This window comes from Colletotrichum lupini, chromosome 4, assembly GCF_023278565.1.
Source record: "Colletotrichum lupini chromosome 4, complete sequence".
Lineage (NCBI taxonomy): Eukaryota > Fungi > Ascomycota > Sordariomycetes > Glomerellales > Glomerellaceae > Colletotrichum > Colletotrichum lupini.
The window spans coordinates 6,340,238-6,360,220 of NC_064677.1; the positions used below are offsets into that span (position 1 = coordinate 6,340,238).

General features: G+C 27.7%; 4 protein-coding genes across 4 annotated transcripts; 3 read left to right on the forward strand and 1 right to left on the reverse strand.

Moving 5' to 3' along the window:
* Positions 1 to 5,852: 5,852 nt before the first annotated feature.
* On the forward strand, positions 5,853 to 6,677 carry CLUP02_09000 (uncharacterized protein; the record flags this gene model as incomplete). Its single annotated transcript, XM_049287981.1, has 1 exon — positions 5,853 to 6,677. The coding sequence occupies one exon, from the start codon at positions 5,853 to 5,855 to the stop codon at positions 6,675 to 6,677; it is 825 nt and encodes a 274-aa protein (XP_049145125.1).
* A 6,042-nt stretch (positions 6,678 to 12,719) lies between these two features.
* On the forward strand, positions 12,720 to 13,210 carry CLUP02_09001 (endoribonuclease L-PSP; the record flags this gene model as incomplete). Its single annotated transcript, XM_049287982.1, has 2 exons — positions 12,720 to 12,831; positions 12,900 to 13,210. The coding sequence occupies 2 exons, from the start codon at positions 12,720 to 12,722 to the stop codon at positions 13,208 to 13,210; spliced, it is 423 nt and encodes a 140-aa protein (XP_049145126.1).
* Positions 13,211 to 13,289: 79 nt separating this feature from the next.
* On the reverse strand, positions 13,290 to 14,541 carry CLUP02_09002 (uncharacterized protein; the record flags this gene model as incomplete). The annotated part of the gene is made up of 6 exons (XM_049287983.1): positions 13,290 to 13,323; positions 13,437 to 13,485; positions 13,565 to 13,794; positions 13,853 to 14,154; positions 14,221 to 14,401; positions 14,465 to 14,541. 6 exons carry the CDS (start codon positions 14,539 to 14,541, stop codon positions 13,290 to 13,292), a joined length of 873 nt encoding a protein of 290 aa, XP_049145127.1.
* Positions 14,542 to 18,889: 4,348 nt separating this feature from the next.
* On the forward strand, positions 18,890 to 19,120 carry CLUP02_09003 (uncharacterized protein; the record flags this gene model as incomplete). The annotated part of the gene is made up of 1 exon (XM_049287984.1): positions 18,890 to 19,120. A coding segment is annotated over one exon (231 nt), but the record flags the coding sequence as incomplete, so codon positions are not given.
* Between the last annotated feature and the right edge of the window lie 863 nt (positions 19,121 to 19,983).

Here is a 19,983-nt window from a genome sequence, read left to right on the forward strand (position 1 = left end):
GTATTTTATAAAATAGTTTTAATTATCTAAGCTATTAAATTAAGCTTAGTAATATAAGCTTAGTACGTAAGTTATTAAAGGAGCTATTTTATAATATATAAACTAGTATAGCTTTAAGGAAAAAAGGATATAAAATATATTAAGTTAATAATAGCTTTATAACAAAGCTCTTTTAAAATATAATTATATAAAAGAGATTATAAAAAGGGATAGGTACTTAGAGAAAAAGTAATAAAATCTAAGTATATTAATAATAAATTTTTAAACTAATTAGAAATAAAGAATATTATACGTTCCTAAGAGCTATACGTCCGTATTAATTCGTTATGCGTCCCTATTAATTCCCTTAATTATTTCGTTATTAATAATAAATTACTACGTTAGGGCTTACTATCGTAGTCTTTTATAACGTTTTATTAATAATATTAATACCCTTTTAATAATTTCCTTTTTTTTTATTAATACTACTATAACGATCTTATTAAAAATAATTTCTTATACTTCTACTACGAATTATATAGTTTCCCTTAGCTCTTTTTTTTTTATAAATTAAAAGTTATCTCGCTAGGATTTATATAATATAATCTTGTTATTATAATTAATATTTTAAAGGGTTAGTTACGATCCTTCGGAATTATATAAGAGCGCTTATTAATAAAAATTAATTTATATAACGTAGCTTATTATTAAGTAATTTCGTATTATATTTATATATCTAAATTTAGTAATATATTTAAATTACCTCTTATATCAGGCTTATTATATATAATAATTACTTTATTAACTTACTTTTTTTCTACTTATTTTGCGTAGTACTTATATTATTTTTTCAACTACTCGGGCTTATTAGCTTACGTTTAGTAATAATAATAAGGCTAAGGTCGTTTTTAAATATATTTTAAATATATTTTAAATATTAATATAAGCCCGTTAGGCCCTATAATATCGTTATAGTATTTAAGTACTATCTAAAGGCATTTATCGTTAATAAAATCTAGATTTCTTCTTTTAATAATTCTAAATACTCTTTTTAGCTATTAGTATACCTTTTTTACTTTTTTAATACTATAGTACGCTTTAATAAGTACGATTTTTAATTATATATTATAAGCTATTATATTCTTTTTAAATTCTATTAATTTAAAACTAATACTAACGTCGGTTCTAATACCGTTTAATAGTCCTTAATATATATTAATCTAGCTTTTTTATAGGGCTACTTATACTATTTTTATTTATAAATCCTAAAGGAATTACCCTATTTAAAAAGATATAACTATATTAATTATGTACAAAACTAGCTAACTATTTAAATAGAAAATATTAATAACAATTTCCTAATTAAAGTTAAGTTTATTACGTAATTTAAATTTAAACCTACGTAAGCTCTATATATTTATTTAGTATTAATAATATACTTTTATTAACTACTCTAGCGCTCCTATTTTAATATTATTATTACTTAATTATTTTAAGAGGTAAGATAGCCTCGTAACTAATAAGTACCTAAATTTTTAATATAATTATCTAAGCTTATTTTCCGTTAAGTAGTTAATTAACTTTATATTATTAATAAGCTTTATAAACGTATACCCATATCGTCGTTTAACTATTTTAAAATACTTATTATTAAAGATTCTATTCTTTATATTATTAAATATAATACTTAGTTAATTTATATTTTTTAAATATAAGAGAAATAGGGTATTAATAAGTAAAATATAAAAAGTTATCGTTCTAAAATATATTTTTATTTTTATTATACTTAGGGCGACGATTTCTTTACTTAGGCCAAAGCTAATTTTCATAATACTTATTATTAATATATTAAGCGTTATGAATATAATCTTTTATAGTACTTAGAATTGCCCTTTTCTTTTTATTAACTATTATAATACCCTAGTATTTAGGATAATCCTTTAGAAACTATTTAGGCCGTACTTTTTACTTATATAAAATACTTATACGAGCTTAGTATTTAAGTAATTTAAGTAGTATAAAAAGGACCCCTCTAGTTACCCCTAGATTTACTTAGTATTTTCTTTTTTTTTTAAGTATTAAAAGAAGTAGCGTCTTCTCTTTAAATATTAAGAAAATAGACTTTAGCCCTATTAAATTTGCCCTTTTAGCTACTTCTATATTTATTATTTAAGGGACTTTCCCTTATTATTTATAAATAAAAGCCTATTTATTAGAAGCTTTTATTACTATTTATTTATTTAATCTTATATATCCTCTAAAGGCTAACGGGGTAAAAAAAAGTAGTTTATATTATTAATTTCGTTATAATCTAATTTATTAATATAGGGGGTAAGATCTTCTTTATTTTTTAAATCTTTTATAAGGGGTAAATACTTTAAACTACTACTTTAATTATTATTATTAAGTTTTATACCCCCGGATTTACCCTTATATATAATAAAAGATTAGTTAAACTAATAAAGGTTAGTTTTATTATTTACTACTCTTAACTTTTTATATTATTTATATAATTTAGTACGCTCTTTTTTAGAGTAGTTATTTAACTAATATTTATCTTTTTTATAAATATAATATTACTTTTTTTAATACGTATAGCTTTAACGAGGTAATGCGGGATATTCTTATGAAGAATATAGAAAGTGAATATTTATATAGAAGCAAGAATATATAAATATAGGGGAAATAAGCGTATATAAAAGAGGTTTTTATAATAAAGAGAGTAATATAGTTAAATTACTATATGAGAAGTTGCTTGCTTAACGAAAGGTCTAGGTAGGCAAATACACGCCTACATATAGGCATAAAAACCTCCTACTAGAATATTCCATTGCTTATTAATTATGATATAATTAATAAGCGTATACGTAAGTGAATATATAACCGTAGTACGTAATTCCGCCTCGAGTAAATTCTAGATTATTTAGTTACTTTCTAGTACTTTCCATTGCTCACGTAAGCTTATATAAGCAGTATTGCTTATATAATTAATACTTATAATAATCTATAGAAATCGTAGATTAATATGGTATATAGTTTGCTTACGTAATATTGATAATAAGGCGAATAATAAGGTAAATAAAGTTACTTTCGTAATAGTAATTAAGGTCCTTTATAATCTTATAAAATAAGAGTTACCCCTATAGCCCTTTTTTTTTATAAACTTTAATTAATACCGTATTAATTTACTTATTATGAAGCTAATCCGTAATTCTTTATATTTACGTTCCTTAATAATTTAAGTTAATATTTATTTATTTATAAAAAATTAGGCTTCTATTTAAGATCGGGTTTTATTCTCTTTTTTTTACCCTAACTTACTAAGGGTCGTATTTTAGTTTGTACTCGTATTAGTAATTATTAACGTATTTAATTTTAATAAGAATATATTTAATCCGCGCGCTATTTATAATAAATCCGTATTTTTATTACTTGATAAATTTATTAAAATTTAGGAAATTCTTACTTCTTTTTATTATCTCGCTACTACTCTCGTTTTTATCATTTTTAGTAATTATTATTATTTTTTTAAATTACTAACTATTATACGTATTAAAATCCTCCTTTTTATTTAATATAAAAAAGTAAGTTTTAATAGTTCCTTTTTTAAATAATAATAATAAACGTTTATATTATTATAGAATAATATAATAATTAGTCTCGGGATCTTTATTAGTTATTAATTTCCGTTATTTTATATATTTTTAGCTTCTTAAGCTTCGTACTTTTTATAATTTCTAAATAGCTTCTCTTTTCAACCTACCTCTTTTAGGGTAGTATTTTATAAAAGTAATTAAATATAAATACTAAGTAGCTCGTAGAGGAGCTAAATAAGTTATTAAGTATAATTAATAAAGTTAAGCCCTCTTTTTTATAAAATCGTAGGCTTTAAAAACTTATTAAAAATACTACTTATTACTCGTATTTAGTAAGAGTAAATACTTTAAAGATTTTCTTTTATAGCTTCTTAGTGCCCTATTTTATATTTTTTTAAATAATCTTTTTTATAGCTTAATTATAATTAAGTAATTATTACTTATTAGTAATTTTTTATTATTTAGTTAATTTCTTAAAATTAATAATCATATATTAAGAACTTAGTATAAAAAAGAGCTCCTTAGTAGCTTTTTAAAAAATTCTTTTTTTCTTTTAGAGCCGTATTTTCTTAGCCTTTTTTTAAACTAATTATAATTTTAATAAGAGGTTATAAAACTATTTTAAAATAGCTACCTTTTTTCAAGTTAATTTTTAAGATTTATAATACTCTTAACCTAATATTATTAAGACTTCTAAATCCCCTCCTCTCTTATTAAACCGTCCTTTATATTATATTTTTAAATAATATTTAGGGAGTATTTAAGGGGGTTATAAAGAGATTATTTAAATTATAAGTTTCGAAGTTATATTTATAAAATCTTTATAATACTAAGCCGTTTTATATATTATAAATCTCTTAGTTTTATAACTCTTATATAAGTTCTTATTATACTTATTAAGAATATCTATATTTAAAAATCCCTTTTTTTAATTATATAGTATTTTTTTATATCATATTATTAAACTCGTCCGTTGTGCTAATTAATTAAGTAAGTAGTTGCTATATAAGTATTTCTTTTTACTAATTTAAATAATTAATTTTTAATTACGGGCTAGTTATAGAAAAGTTATTTAATAAAAAAGCTATTTAAAATAATAGTAAAAGGCTAATTATTTAAGTAGTTCCGTTAATTAACGTAGTTTAATATAATAAACGTTAACCTCTCGTAAATAATAAAGGGCTATAATTACTTAATTCCGTATAATATTTAAAAATTACCTTCTTTTTTATTTATTTTTATAAAGTTAATTAATATAAATCTCTTATCTCGTATAGTATTAAAAGGTCGTTTCTTTTATATAATAAAATACTTTATTAATTTATAATAATAGAATTTAATTACTGATTAGTATTAGTATCCTAATTATAAAGTATTTAGTTCGAACCGTAGTTAATAAAAAGATTAATTTAAATTATATAAATATTTACGTAGTAAGTATAAAAAAGAGGTTCTAACCGTAGGTTAGGCTAGTTACGATAATTATAAATAAGGCCCCTAATTAGCCCCTGCGCAGTCGGCCGTATGCCGCGGTTAAATTAAACTTTTAATCTAATACTTAGGGCATTTTCTAAAATAATTAACCTATACTAACGTCCATTGACGAGTTAAGGTTGTTGGCCGTTGCAGATGGAAAAGAAGCAATGTTATAGAGGTAATAAAGAATCAGAGTCAATACGTTATTAATTAACTATAACTTCCTATGAACATTCAAAAGAGGCGTTCAAGGTACATTCTCTTATTGTATGTTACATCAGAGGTTGCAAAACAAAACAGGTTGATTTTGGAGCAACCAGATGCTGATACAGAAGACTGGTTTCATCCCGCCAACTCCTACATATCTCCCGTATCTGAATACTTGGTTGGGCGATAACGACCCTACCACTGGATCTTCAAAGACTGAAACCCGCAGCGTGAGTGTGATCGGATTGACACGAATGGCGGCATGCATGATTTTAGGCGCTTTGGCGTCGAAGACCTGGTGTAATTCGCCACGATGGAAGAAACGCAGGCGAACCTCGATCAGGAACGAGCGTCAAAAATAAGGTCACCAGATGACTTATGGCGCATAGATATTGTGGTGTTTATATATAGGACTTTCGATCAGCTTACAGTGACCTGTAGGCAGCGAGCCGCGGCGCAGAAGCTTTGTATGAAAAACAATTCCTCCCCCAAGACCTTGAAGTCTATATTCTTGATCATCTTAATGCTTTTAGCAGCATGCGCTCAGAAATGAACTCCAGTGTGGCTCAAAGATCCAATGTCCAAGTCTTGCACATGAGTCTTCCGAGGACGGGGAGCTTTTCCATGAAGGCCGCATATGAAGAGCTTGGAATGCCGACATACCACGGATTCGTTTATATCGAAAGACCGCAAGACCATCTTCGCTGGTTCGATGCAGTGCAGGCCAAGTACTACGGAAAGGGTAAGCCCTTTACGACAGAAGACTTCGATGATTTGGTTGGAGAATGGGCTGTTGTCTCAGATAACCCGGCGATCGGGTTCGTAGAGGAGCTTCTCCAGACTTATCCTGAGGTGAGCCCACCGTACCACAATCCAAAGGATCGACTGGCTAATCAGGCTATCAAGGCGAAAGTTGTACTTGTCTGCCGAGATCTGGATAAATGGTACAAATCATATGACGAAGGTGTCATCAGGTCTTTCTTCACCTGGAAGATGTGGGCTGTACTTAATCTGATCGAACCTCTCCAAACGCTGAAGCCTGTTACTGTTACAAGGGATCTGCAATACGCAATGTTTCGCTGCAGCAATCAAACACAATGGCAAAGAAACGCCAAGTTGATATGCCAGGAGTATTCTGAGAAAATCCGGGAGCTTGTTCCTAAAGAACGCCTGTTGGAGTACAAGCTTGGCTCGGGATGGGAGCCATTGTGCAAGTTCCTCGACAAGGAAATCCCACACAAGCCTTTTCCACATCTTAATGATGGCAAAGAATTTGAGCTATGGATGCGGGATTTCCAACATAGGGAGGTGAAGAGAGAGCTGATGGCTGCGATGAGGACCATGAGGTATCTGATCGTACCGGTAGCAGTGTCTGGTATCGTGCTGGCTTTAACGAGAATCTGGAGGTTCTGGACATGATATCCGGTAGGCCCGTACGTCAGGAATATCTTGGATACTACGGCAGACTACAAGAGGCACTCTACCAAAACCGTTCTTTTTAATAGACCTACGGCTACCGTAAATTTTAGGTATTAATAGCGCAACTTTCTTATACGTATAAATAAATATTATAATAAATCCCGTATATTATTATAAAAGATTATTCATAATTATAAGTAGTAATAGTTATATAAGGGTAGTTATACTACTTAATAAAAGTAAAGTAGCTAGGGGGTATATCCTCCTTATTAATTTTTATTACTAATTAATTTCCTTTTCTTTTTAACTAACTTAATATTCTTTAAATAAAATAAATAATCCGCCTACGCCCCTATAATTACTTATTAGCGACTATATTTCGTTTTATTATACTTTATACCCTTTTCTATTTTACTTTTATTACTATTACTTAATTATATATATAATTATAAGTATAATATTCATAATTTATTAATTAGAAATATTAATTAAGTATAATTAGGTAATTTTATATATAATTACTAATATAGTTTCTACTAATTAGTAATTATGCTTTTTCTTAGGCTAATATATACGTAATTATAAGTATAATTACGTATATATACCTATTTATAATTTAATTTTTTTTATTTACTTTTTTCTTTAGTATTAACTATTTACGTATATATACTAATAATTTTATATAAGATACTCCCTTTTTTAATAATTATATACGCTATATAATACTTATAATAAGTACTTAATATAGCGTTCTAGCCTATATTAAGGGTATATAGCTCTTAATAATCCTTATATACTAACTTATATAATACTCTAACGACCTTATATTTCATAAAATAACCTCTTACCTCCTTATTAATATATATACCTTTATATAATAGCTTCCTTATTATATAAATTCTTATATTATTTATAAGCTCTTTATCTTTTTTTTTTTAAAACGTTTTACTAAATCTATAACCTTAATATTATATAAGTTAGTATATACTACCCTATACTATTTAATATTATTATATTAACTTATATAATCTAGCTTTAGTATTAAATTAAGCTTAACCCTAAAATTATTAAAAATAGCCGTTATATACCCTCGGATATTATTATAACTTATACTTAAGTTATTAATATTATCTAAACGACTATATATAGTAATACTAAAATTAGTACTAAGTTATATGCCTATTATAAAGCTAGTAAAAGCATTTTTATTAATTACGTTATTTTTATAAGTAAGGGCTACTCTAGTTATAATTATATATTTATTATATACGAATATACGCTTATTACGCCTCTTATTATTACTTATACGTTACCCTATATTACTTTATATTTATTTATAATTTACTAACGGTTCGTACTAACTTATAATACGCTTACTAAGGTTATTAAATATAGTTATAATCATAAAGGTCGTAATAAAGTCCGTATTAGCGCTCTACTTAAGTCTCTAAATATTATCCTTATTATATACCTTTATATAATAATAAAAGCCCTTAAATAAGTAGCTAAATAAGCTAAAAATAATAAAGAGGGTATATATAATAATATATAGGATTATAAAGAGCGTTACTAACTTATATAAACTTTAAACAAGGAGTAATTAATTTAATATCTTTATATAATATAGTATAAGAGTTTATATAAGTATATATTAAAATATAGTATAATTAAGTTTAATACCCGGGTAATAAGGCCCCTATAGAGTCGTAGGGTACTTACTAATTATAAACTAAAATATATATACTTAATTTAGCTTATAAGAGGCCATAATTAACTATATAAAAGCTCCTCCTAAAGTTTAACGTTTTTAATAAAATTATAGAACTTTTATTTATTATATATTATTATTATATACTTTTTTATTCTTTTTAGTATTATAAATCCTTATAAACGCCTATATTTTTATATATATACTTATAAAACCTTATAAATAAAAGGATACCCCTATATATTGGTATAATTATATATAAACATTTACCCCTTATTTAAAATTTCTTTTTTAGTTTTTTGTTTTATATATTACTACTTTCTTAGAATAGTACGATTACGTATTAATTTTTTACTATATTAAATAATAATTATTATAAAGTTAAAGAGTAATTAGATTTATAATATAATTATTATATATATCTTTATAGTTTTTAATACTAGAATTATAAAGCGAACTTTTAAACGTTAACTTACGAAATAGGACTTATAATAAGAAGAGCGTACGGTGTTTTCTAAGGATCTATTGATTCGTATTTAAGAATTATTCTTTTAATAATACTTAAATAATAAAAATATCCTTTTTTAACTCTAGTCTAAAGGATTTATAATTATAACTACAGGATTATTAATACTTCGTTAATAAAATTAGCTTTAATAATAATAAATATTAAAATAGCTCGTAATTATATAATAATAATTAAAAGAGTTCTTTTTTAATATACTAAAAGTTACTTATTATACTAAAGGGTATAATAAAGAGTATTTTTATATATAAGCTCGCTAATAAGCTTATATTATTAGTTAAAATAAACTTTATTTTATATATTATAAAACCTTTTTGTAATAAGTTTAAAATTAGTTACATAAAATAAAGTACCGTTATAAAAGGTTTACGACTCTTAGATTAAATTATATTTAGTCTTTAAATACGTATAATAAGCTTTTATTATTTAAATTTAAAATCTATACTAATATTAATACTTATTTATAGTTTATCATATAGTTCTATATAAGGGTTTTTATTTATACGTCTTAGAATATACTTATATAATATCTTATTATTATTTAATAATAAGGATTTATATCATTATAAGTTCGTTTAAACTAAGGAAAAGAAACCGTTCTTATATTTAGTATTTATTATTACTTTTTATAATACCGTTTAATAATAAAAAGTTTAATTATATTCCGTAATTACTAAATCTTTAGTAAAAGTATTTATAACGTTAAGATTAAGAGTTAGTAGAATTATTTTTATTAAAATAGATTAGTATATTAGTAAGTAAGTAATATATATCTTAGTATATATAAATATATTTACGTCTATAAAAATATTTCTAACTACTTAAGTTCTAAGGGCTATTTTATATAAATATACTCTCTAATTAGATTATATTTCTATTTATATATATATTACTAATTCGTTCTAATTTTATTAATTTTATATAAATTTAAAACTCTTATTAAATTCGTTATTAAAAAGGTCGCCCTTATATTATTTTTAATTAGCTATAGTAACTATATTATTAACTTATATTACGAACTATATAAGACTTTATATAGCTAATTAATTAAAACTAAGTTTAATAATTATTAAATACTATTTAGAATAATAATAATTTAAACGTATATCTTTTTTAAATTACTTTATAAATTTATACCTTAATTATTAAAAGCTCCCTAACTATATTAGTTAAAAATATAAAGTTTAGTAAGGCTAATTATTCTTATTTTAAAGCGTTTTAATATTTTCGTATTTATTTAAAGTAGTATATACGTAATAAGCTTTAATTAGAAGTTACTTTACTTAGTAAACTACAAGGCGGTATTATATAAGTTAAATAGAAATTAAAAAACTCTAGAATTAATTTTAAAGTATTAAATAGCTTTGTATTTATAAGTAATACTAAGGATAAAAAGGAATTATAAATATAATTATAATTTATTCTAAACTATTTATTAATAAAAATGCTCGTTTCTATTTTTATAATATACTAAGTTATTTATTATTATAAACTTTATTTTCTTATTAAACTATTATAATCTCGTTTTTTTATTTATTTTTATTTTTTTAACTTTTTTCTTCGCTTTTACCTCTTTTTTAATAATCTCCTTTTCTTACTTAATTAATAATTCCTTTTTAATTTTTATTATTAGTTTAATACTAATACTTATTAAAAGCCGTGTTTTTAGAACATTCTTATATATTATTTTGCCTAAAGTTTCAGTTATAATTAGCTTTATATAACCTTTTCCCTTCTTTATTAACTAAGGTTTAATAATTAATAACTTAATTTTAATTTAAAAAATAATAAAAAGTTAATAATTATCTTTTTTATATAAGATCGTAGCTTTAAGAAGGAATCTCTCTAAACTTATAGCTTCATACGCTACTTTATAATACTTTAAAATATTATAAGGATTCTTTATATTAATTAAAAATACTATTTATTTTATTAAAAGAGTTTATTAATTTATTATAAACTATAAAATAATAGATTATATTATATTTTAATATAAAATAAACGTTAAGAAGTAATTAAACTAAACTCTTTTAATAAATTTCTTAATAACTCAAATATTAATATAAGTTATTACTTAGAAATTATTAAGTTCGTTCTTAAAAAAGGATACGTTATATAATATAATAGAGATATTAATTATTAATAATTATTTTAGCTCTTTTTTTATTTATTAAATACTTCGTTTTTATTTTTTTAAGCTTATAAAAAGAAATTTTATTAATATCGAGGCTTATATATTTATATATTCTTATTATATAAAAAGGGTAGAGCTTATATAAGTATTATTATTAATTAGTCGTTTTAAAATAGCTTTATAAAAAGCTATTATAAAGTTAATTAGTTTAGTAACGTCTTATATAGAGATTAGAAGTTATTATAAATTTATATTATAATATTTATAAATAAGTTATTAGTTTAATAATTTAAATAAAAAGTAATTTTTATTTATAAAAGGGTAAAAAGTAGTAATTATTTCTATAATAAAGTTATAAAGAGAAAAAAAACTTTTATATTAAGGTATAATATTACGTAATTTTATATATTACTATACGGTTGAATATATTATAAAATCAAAGTATTTTTTAAGCTATAAATCTTTATAATCCCTATTTATAAGTTATTATATTAATCTAGACCTTATTCTAAGTAGTAGGGTAACCGTAAAATACGATTTCTACTTTAATATATAAAAAAAGTGTTTTGGTAGAGTGCCTCTTGTAGTCTGCCGTAGATACCGAAGATTGTCTCGGAGCCAGGCAGCATCGCCGATATCTGGATAAAAGTCGAGGCCCGGCGCATGACGTCCATGACGCCGGCTCAGACTTCTCACGATCAATGGGGCTCACGGGGTGCTACTAGCTTCTCCGAATAACAGAAGCGTTTACAAATACACTCCTCACCGTGTTGATTGCGCCACGATTCCAAGGTCTCAGCGCCAGTGCTCGGCCCGTGAATGGCAGATCTTCTACCCAAAAAGGTGAGACTGTGTCTCACTCTATCTTAAGTGACTAAGACAGGTCATCTCCCTGACGGAAGCGACGTAGGACAGGCATAGTAAAATGAATAGGATCTGGGCGGACGACTGCAGTGCGTCTACACCTTGATTCAAGATGTTTAGGCCGGAAATTGACCGTCGAATTCTCCTCTGTTCATGGAATGCCGCCAAGGCTGACGAATCGCAACTCGTCACAGACGATAGAGCATACGTGCATCCATAGCTAAAGAAGCCCGTAAGGTGCATTGAAATTTGCCTCCGCTTCCTTCGCTGCTTGGCTTCGCCACAAGGACTGATTGTGTGCCCGACTCTGAAGGCAATCTTAATGGGCTAAACAATATTAACCCACAAGATTAGTAAGATGTAATTCTTGGCTGATCGTCCGCTGTCAATTCTCTCAGCACTAAGCTTGGCCAAGACCTGATCAGGACCAGGTTAATGGAAAAAAGCGCTTGGCAAGCACGCCTCAGCAAGCCGCACAATCGTAACATTACTCAGCCGGCGACGGGAATTTGGCCGCATCACTAACGGTGTTTGTCTGCACTTACAACGCTTACATGTAGCGAGCATGGTAGTGAGTACTAGTTAACATAACACCATGTGATAGTAAGATACACAAAGCCTATTAATGAGGAGTATGCCAGTATAGAGACCGACAGAGAATTCAAGTGCAAGCATTAAATACGTATAGCTTCTTGTCACCGAAACCGATTTTCAACAGCAAGAAACCCACCATACCACGATTCTTCTTTCTTATCTGCATCAATTCCCTGAACTACTATTGTCGCAACTGCTCACTTCAGCAACGTCAAAATGTCGGGACTCCAGTACTTCTCGTATAGAGGTTATGGCGAGAAACTGTTGCAGGAGATGCATTACAGTCAAGCAGTCCGGGTGGGGGATAACATTGAAATATCTGGCCAAGGTAATTAATTTCAAGCAGCGTGTATGTATATGATGTGCAAACGAATTGCTCACTAAACCAAATTCAAGGGGGTTGGGACTCAAAGACTGGAGAGGTTCCCAGCAATCTCATGCAGGAGATCGACCAAGCATTTGAAAATGTTGACATTGCCCTGAAGGAAGCTGGCGGCCAAGGATGGTCACAAGTCTTCCGCATCCGGTTGTATGCACTTGACGAGGCCTGGACTGAAGATAGCCTTGGCCGAATGGTAGAGAACATGAAGAAGTGGACTCCCAACCATGCGCCAATTCTAACAGGTATTGGGGCCTCAAAGCTTGGGCAACCCGGTATGCGGCTCGAAGTTGAGGTCTCGGCCTACGACCCCAAAGGTCCTAGATAGACTCCAAGACTGGCCAATTGCCGCCTTTGGTATATGAACAAGCAAGAATATATCAATATCATTTCTGATGACCTCTGACTCATTTGTAAATGAGATTAAGTGATGTTCCTACTCTCGTGGAATCCAGGTCAGTGGTACAGTACAATTGGACGACGCAGTTGCAACCAGTTGTTCAATGATGATGCTGTCATATCTTCCTCAAATCCCAGAACTCTGAGTTACACACCTCGCAGCTATGTAATAGGTATCACGAATTTTGTTGAAGTACTTGACGACTACACAGTTGTCGCAAAAGCCCGTCAGCTTGAGGCACTGGGTGCTACCTCTTTCTCTGCCAGTACCAAATTCCAACACCAGCAATAGCAATCGCTGACGAAGTGAGAATTCGCATCGTCTTCTTGATTGCGGGAGAGACCACCATCTCTGCGGCAACATGAAAGTCGGACATGGCGTTGATGCGCGGGTAAGGGTCCTCGGGAACGTCTTTCCCTAAGAACGTGCAGATCTCTTCCCAGCCAAATCCCTTTTCAAGGTTCAAGATCAGAAGCTTGTCAGCAGGCACAAGAGCTTTCACGCTCTCTAAACTATCGAAATCGTCAACATCTGCTCATAGTGATTTTGAAGTGCAAGACGACAACTCACTAATCAACATAGCTCTTGGAAAGTGCTTCATTGAACACAGGGTCACTGGGCTCCAGGCCGCCAGACCATCTGTATGTCATGGCTTTGAATAGTGCAGTAAGCTCCCAGATAAAGCTGTCAAAGTATCTGGCGATCGACAAAGGCGGCTTCGCTAGCTTTGCATGATAGGCTCCGAGGGATCCCGCAATTGACTTGGCCCATGACTCCGGGGTACGCTCCGTCAAGATGAACTTGACATCCGGGTCTTCCAGGTACTCTTTGATGATGTTTGGACAAAGATAGCAAGGACTTTCGACGATGCACTAAAGGTTTATGGTATTAGATGAGCTCCTCTAACCAGCTCTCACAGCCGGGACGCCTGAACTTACATCATAACCGGCGAAGAGTTTGTCAAACTCGGCTCGTTGAAATAGCTTGTCGCTGTCGTTGGCAATGATAGCCTCCTGGAGTGCTCTCATCTGCTGAAAGCCATAGGGTAGGAGCTCTGAGATGTGGAAGGGGGTATACCCCAAAGTCTTCAGTGCTTGCCATAAACCAAGAGTTCCAGTACTGGTAAACAGATGAGTGAAGTGTCTCCAAACCTTGATATTGCGCTTTCGCTATAATTCTTACCGGCTAGGACCAAGTCCAATAATTTTCATCGAGCGGCTTTCTGCGGGAGCGGGAAGTTTATCGATAGCTCGGGACATTTTGACAGATCTGTGAAGGATGCAGTAAAGCTTGTTGGCACATTGGTGTACTAGGTAAGCAGCGCGGTGTCGCTGACCCTTTTACTCGTAACCTCCAAATGTCTCTCCGCTGGTAGACTCTATTGCAACTGCCGGGTTGCCTACCCCAACTGCCCCCGGTTCGTTATCAACTCCATCAACACGCCACTGACTCGTGAAGCTCGCCGACTCATGCGTGTGGGTTCCCAATGCCCGGGGTAATAATTGAGTTTGTAACGTCGTATCTCGACCCGCATGGGACTTTTCAATCAGGGCTCTGCAAAGATAATGTGAAGATAGCTATCTGGAATTACCCTTGCCATGGGTCGATTACGGATGATCTTATCCTTTAGGCGTGTGTTGTGCTGTTAGTATTGACTGTTGGATTGGAAGTTTAATTTAACCGCGGTATATAGCCGACTACGCAGGGGCTAATTAGGGGCCCTATTTATGATTATCGTAGCTAGCTTAACTTATAATTAGAACCTCTTTTTTATACTTACTATATAAATATTTATATAATTTAATTAATCTCTTTATTAACTATAGTTCGAACTAACTACCTTATAATAAGAATACTAATACTAATTAGTAGTTAAATTCTACTATTATAGATCGGTAAGGTATCTCGTTATATAAAAAAAATAACCTTTTAATACTATATAGGATAGGAGATTCGTACTAATTAACTTTACGGAAATAAATAAAAAAAGAGGCGATTTTTAAATACCGTACGGAATTAAGTAATTATAGCCCTTTATTACTTATAAAAGATTAACGTTTATTATATTAAATTATATTAATTAATAAAATTACTTAAGTAACTAGCTTTTTACTATTATCCTAAGTAGCTTTTTTATTAAACGACTTTTTTATAGCTAGCCCGTAATTAGAAATTAACTAATTAAATTAGTAAAAAGAAATACTTATATAATAACTACCTACTTAATTAACTAGTATAACGAACGAGCTTAATAATATAATATAAAAGAGTACTACGTAATTAAAAAAGGGGATTTCTAAATATAAATATTCTTATTTAATAATAAAAGTAACTTTATAGGAGTTATTAAGCTAAGAAATTTATAATATATAAAAGAGTTTATTATTATAAAGATCTTATAAATATAACCTTAAGCCTACGATTTAAATAACCTCCTTATAGCTCCCTTAACTACCCCCTAGGTATTATTTAAAAATATAATATAGGGGACGGTTTAATAAAGGAAGAGGGGATTTAGAGGTGTTAATAATATTAAGTTAAAAATATTACGGATCTTAGAGATTAACTTAGGAAAAAGGTAGCTATTTTAAAATAGTCCTATAACCTCTTGCTAAAGTTATTATTAGCTTAAGAAAAGGCTAAAAAAATAAAAATTTAAAGGGAAAAGAAAAGAATCTTTTAAAGGGTCACTAAAGGGCTTCTTTTTATACTAGCTCCTAGCGCAAGATTACTAATTTTAAAAAATTAACTAAATAATAAAAGGGATTATTAATAAGTAATAATTACCTAACTATAATTAAGCTATAAAAAAGACTATTTAAAAAATATAAAATAGGGTACTAAGAAGCTATAAAAAATAAGATTTTTAAAATATCTAACTTTATTACGTACGAGCGATAAGTAAGTATTTTTAATAAGTTTTTAAAATTTACGATTTTATAAAAAGAAGGGCTTAACTTCGTTAATTATACTTAATAGCTTATATAGTTCTTAATAACTTATATAGCTCTTTTACGAGCTACTTAGCGTTTATTTTTAACTATTCTTATAAAATATTACCCTAAAGGAGGTAGGTTAAAAAAAGAAGCTATTTAAAAATTATAAAAAGTACGAGGCTTAGGAGGCTAGAAGTATATAGGATAGCGGAAATTAGTAATTAATAAAGATCCCGAAACTAATTATTATATTTTTTTATAGTAATATAAACGTTTATTATTGCTATTATAAAAAGGAATTACTAAAACTTACTTTTTTATATTAAATAAAAAGGAGGATCTTAATAAGTACGATAGTTAGTAATTTAAAAAGGTAGTAATAATTATTAAAAATAGTAAAAACGAGAGTAGTAGTAAGATAGTAAAAAGAAATAAGAATTTCTTAAACCCTAATAAATTCGTTAAATAGTAAAAGTACGGATTTATTATAACTAGTACGTAAATTAAATATATCCTTATTAAAATTAAATATGCCAGCGACTATTAATACGGGTATAAGTTAGAGTACGACCTTTAGTAAGTTAGGGTAAGGAAAAAGAGGACGAAACCCGATTTTAAATAGAATCTTAATCTTTTATAAATAAGTAAATATTAACCCGGATTATTAGGGGACGTAGATATATAGAATTACGAATTAGTTTAATAGTAAGTAAATTAACGTAATATTAATCTATTTAACTAAGGTTTATAAAAAAAAGGGGCTATAAGGGTAACCCCTATTCTATAAGATCGTAAACGACCTTAACTACTAGCTAAATAAATAGTTTATAAGTATAAGCTTAGGAATTATAAAAGTAGTTAATAAATTCTTTTATAAGTAAGGGGTATTATTAGCGTAATTATAATTACGAGAGTTATATAAAATATTAATAATAATAATTATAGAGGAGGAATTCGTACTATAAAACTAAGTATAGGTCGATAGAGTATATAATTACTTTAATAAATTTAAAAAAAGGGTAAACGACTTAGATTTCTTTTTTATAATTACTAATAAAAATCTATTGTTATAAAAGGATATACTGGGGTAAAATATAGTATTAAAAATATAATAATTAATAATTCTACTTATTTTGATTTATAACTTATTACCGCTACTAATGCGAAATTTAGTGCCGATTAGTTAATAAAAAAGGAGGTAAACGACCCGAAGTTATTAATAGTACGTAGCGACGTAGGGATTATATATAGATACTAAAAATTTAGTAGTAAATACGAGGTAATTTATAAACTTCAAAAAGATCTTCTTAAAAGAGAAATTATACTTTAGGGGGAAGTATAAGGTTTTATAAAAAACCCTAACGATGTTTTATACTTATTGCGAAAAAGTCGGAATTAGGGAATATTAGTATTATTTAGTAATTAATATTGTACTCGTAGGTAAAGCCTCTAATTACTATTATGAAGCGCTACTTCGAGACTTATAATAAGAACTTAGAGCTCTTATTTAAGCCACGAGCGATTTCTTTTATATCTATAGCTAGGATAATAAAAGGTAAGTTGCGAGTAGAGATCTTTAAAGAGCTTATTAATCGAATTAATAAGTTAGCGAAAACTTAGTTAAATAAGGAAATAAATAAGCGGAAAGTTAGATATTTTTATACTATAGTTTAGCGTATATTAGAGGTAAAAATAACCCTATATTAAGTACCTAAAAACTACGAGACGCTCTACTCGAGGCTAAGATCTAGCTTTAATATTAAAATAAAAATACTACGCTAAACTTATTTCTAAGCGTACGACGGCCCTTATTAATAATATTAAGTTAATTAAACGTATAATAAGAAAGGAAAAGAGGCTAAATATAATAATTATTAATAAGGAGGCTTAGATTTATTAAATAAGTAGAGATTTAATTTATAAATAGAGTAATAAAAGAGGTAATACTATATTTATAAAAAAGATAGATATTAATTAAGTAATTATTTTAAAAAAGAGCGTGCTAAATTATATAAATAGTATAAAAAGTTGAGGGTAGTAAATAGTAAAACTAGCCCTTATCGGTTTAACTAATTCCTTATTATATATAAGGGCAGATCCGGGGGCACAGAACTTAGTAATAGTAGCTAAAATAATAGCCTAAAGTATATACCCCCTATAAGAAATTCGGAAAATAAAGAAGATCTTACCCCTTATATTAATAAATTAGATTATAATAGAATTAATAATATTAATTACTCTTTTTTTATCCCGTTAGCTTTTAAAAGATATACGAGGCTAAAGAAATAGAGAGTAGTAAAAGCTCTTAATAAGTAGGCTTTTATTTATAAATAGTAAAAAAAGGTTACTTAAATAACGGATATAAAGGTAGCTAAAAGGGCGAATTTAATAGGGCTAAAGCTTATTCTTTTAATAATTAAAGAGAAGACGCTATCTCTCTTAATATTAAAAAAAAAGAATATAATACTAAGTAAATCTAGGGGTAGCTAGAGGGGTCTTTTTTATACTACTTAAATCTTTTAAATACTAAGCTTATATAGGTATTTTATATAAATAAAAAGTATAGCTTAAATAATTTTTATAAGATTATTTTAGATATTAAGGTATTATAATAGTTAATTAAAAAAAAGGGTAATTTTAAGCGCTATAAAAGATCGCGCTAGTAATACTTAATATATTAATAGTAGGTATTATAAAAATTAGTTTTAGCCTAAGTAAGGAAATCGTTACCCTAGGTATAATAAAAATAGAAACGTACTTTAGAACGATAACTTTTTATATTTTACTTATTAATACCCTATTTCTCTTATATCTAAAAAATATAGATCGACTAGGTATTATATTTAATAATATAAAGAATAGAATCTCTAGCGGTAAGTACTTTAAAATAGTTAAACGATAATAGGGGTATACTTTTATAAAACTTATTAATAAAACGAAGTTAATTAATTACTTAACGGAAAGTGAGCTTAGAAAACTATATTAAAGATTTAGGTATTTATTAGTTACGAGGCTATATAACTTCCTAAAGTAATTAGGTAATAATAATATTAAAATAGGGGCGCTAGAGTAGTTAATAAAAGTATATTATTAATACTAAATAAATACGTAGAGCCTACGTAAATTTAAGTTTAAATTACGTAATAAGCTTAATTTTAATTAAGAAATTGTTATTAATATTTTTTACTTAAATAGTTAGCTAGTACTATATATAATTAACGTAGCTATATCTTTTTAAATAGGGTAATTTTTCTAGGATTTATAAATAAAGATAGTATAAGTAGCCCTATAAAAAAGCTAGATTAATATATACTAGGGACCGCTAAACGGTATTGAAACTGATACTAATACGAGTTTGGAATTAGTAAAATTTAAGGATAATGCGACGGCTTATAGTATATAGCTAAAAATTATACTTATTAAAGCGTATTATAATATTAAAAAGGTAAAAAGGGTATATTAGTAGTTAAAAAGGGCGTTTAGAATTATTAAAAAGGAAAATCCGGATTTTATTAATAACGAATGCTTTTAGATAGTACTTAAATATTATAATAATACTATAGGGCCTAACGGACTTATACTAATACTATGAGTATTTAGAATATATTTAAAAACGACCTTAGCCTCGCTATTATTACTAAGCATAAGCTAACGAGCCTAAGTAATTAAAAAAATAATACGGGTACTGTGCGAGGTAAGCGTAAAAAGGTAAGTTAATAAAGTAATTACTATGCGTAATAGGCCCGATATAAGAGGTAATTTAGA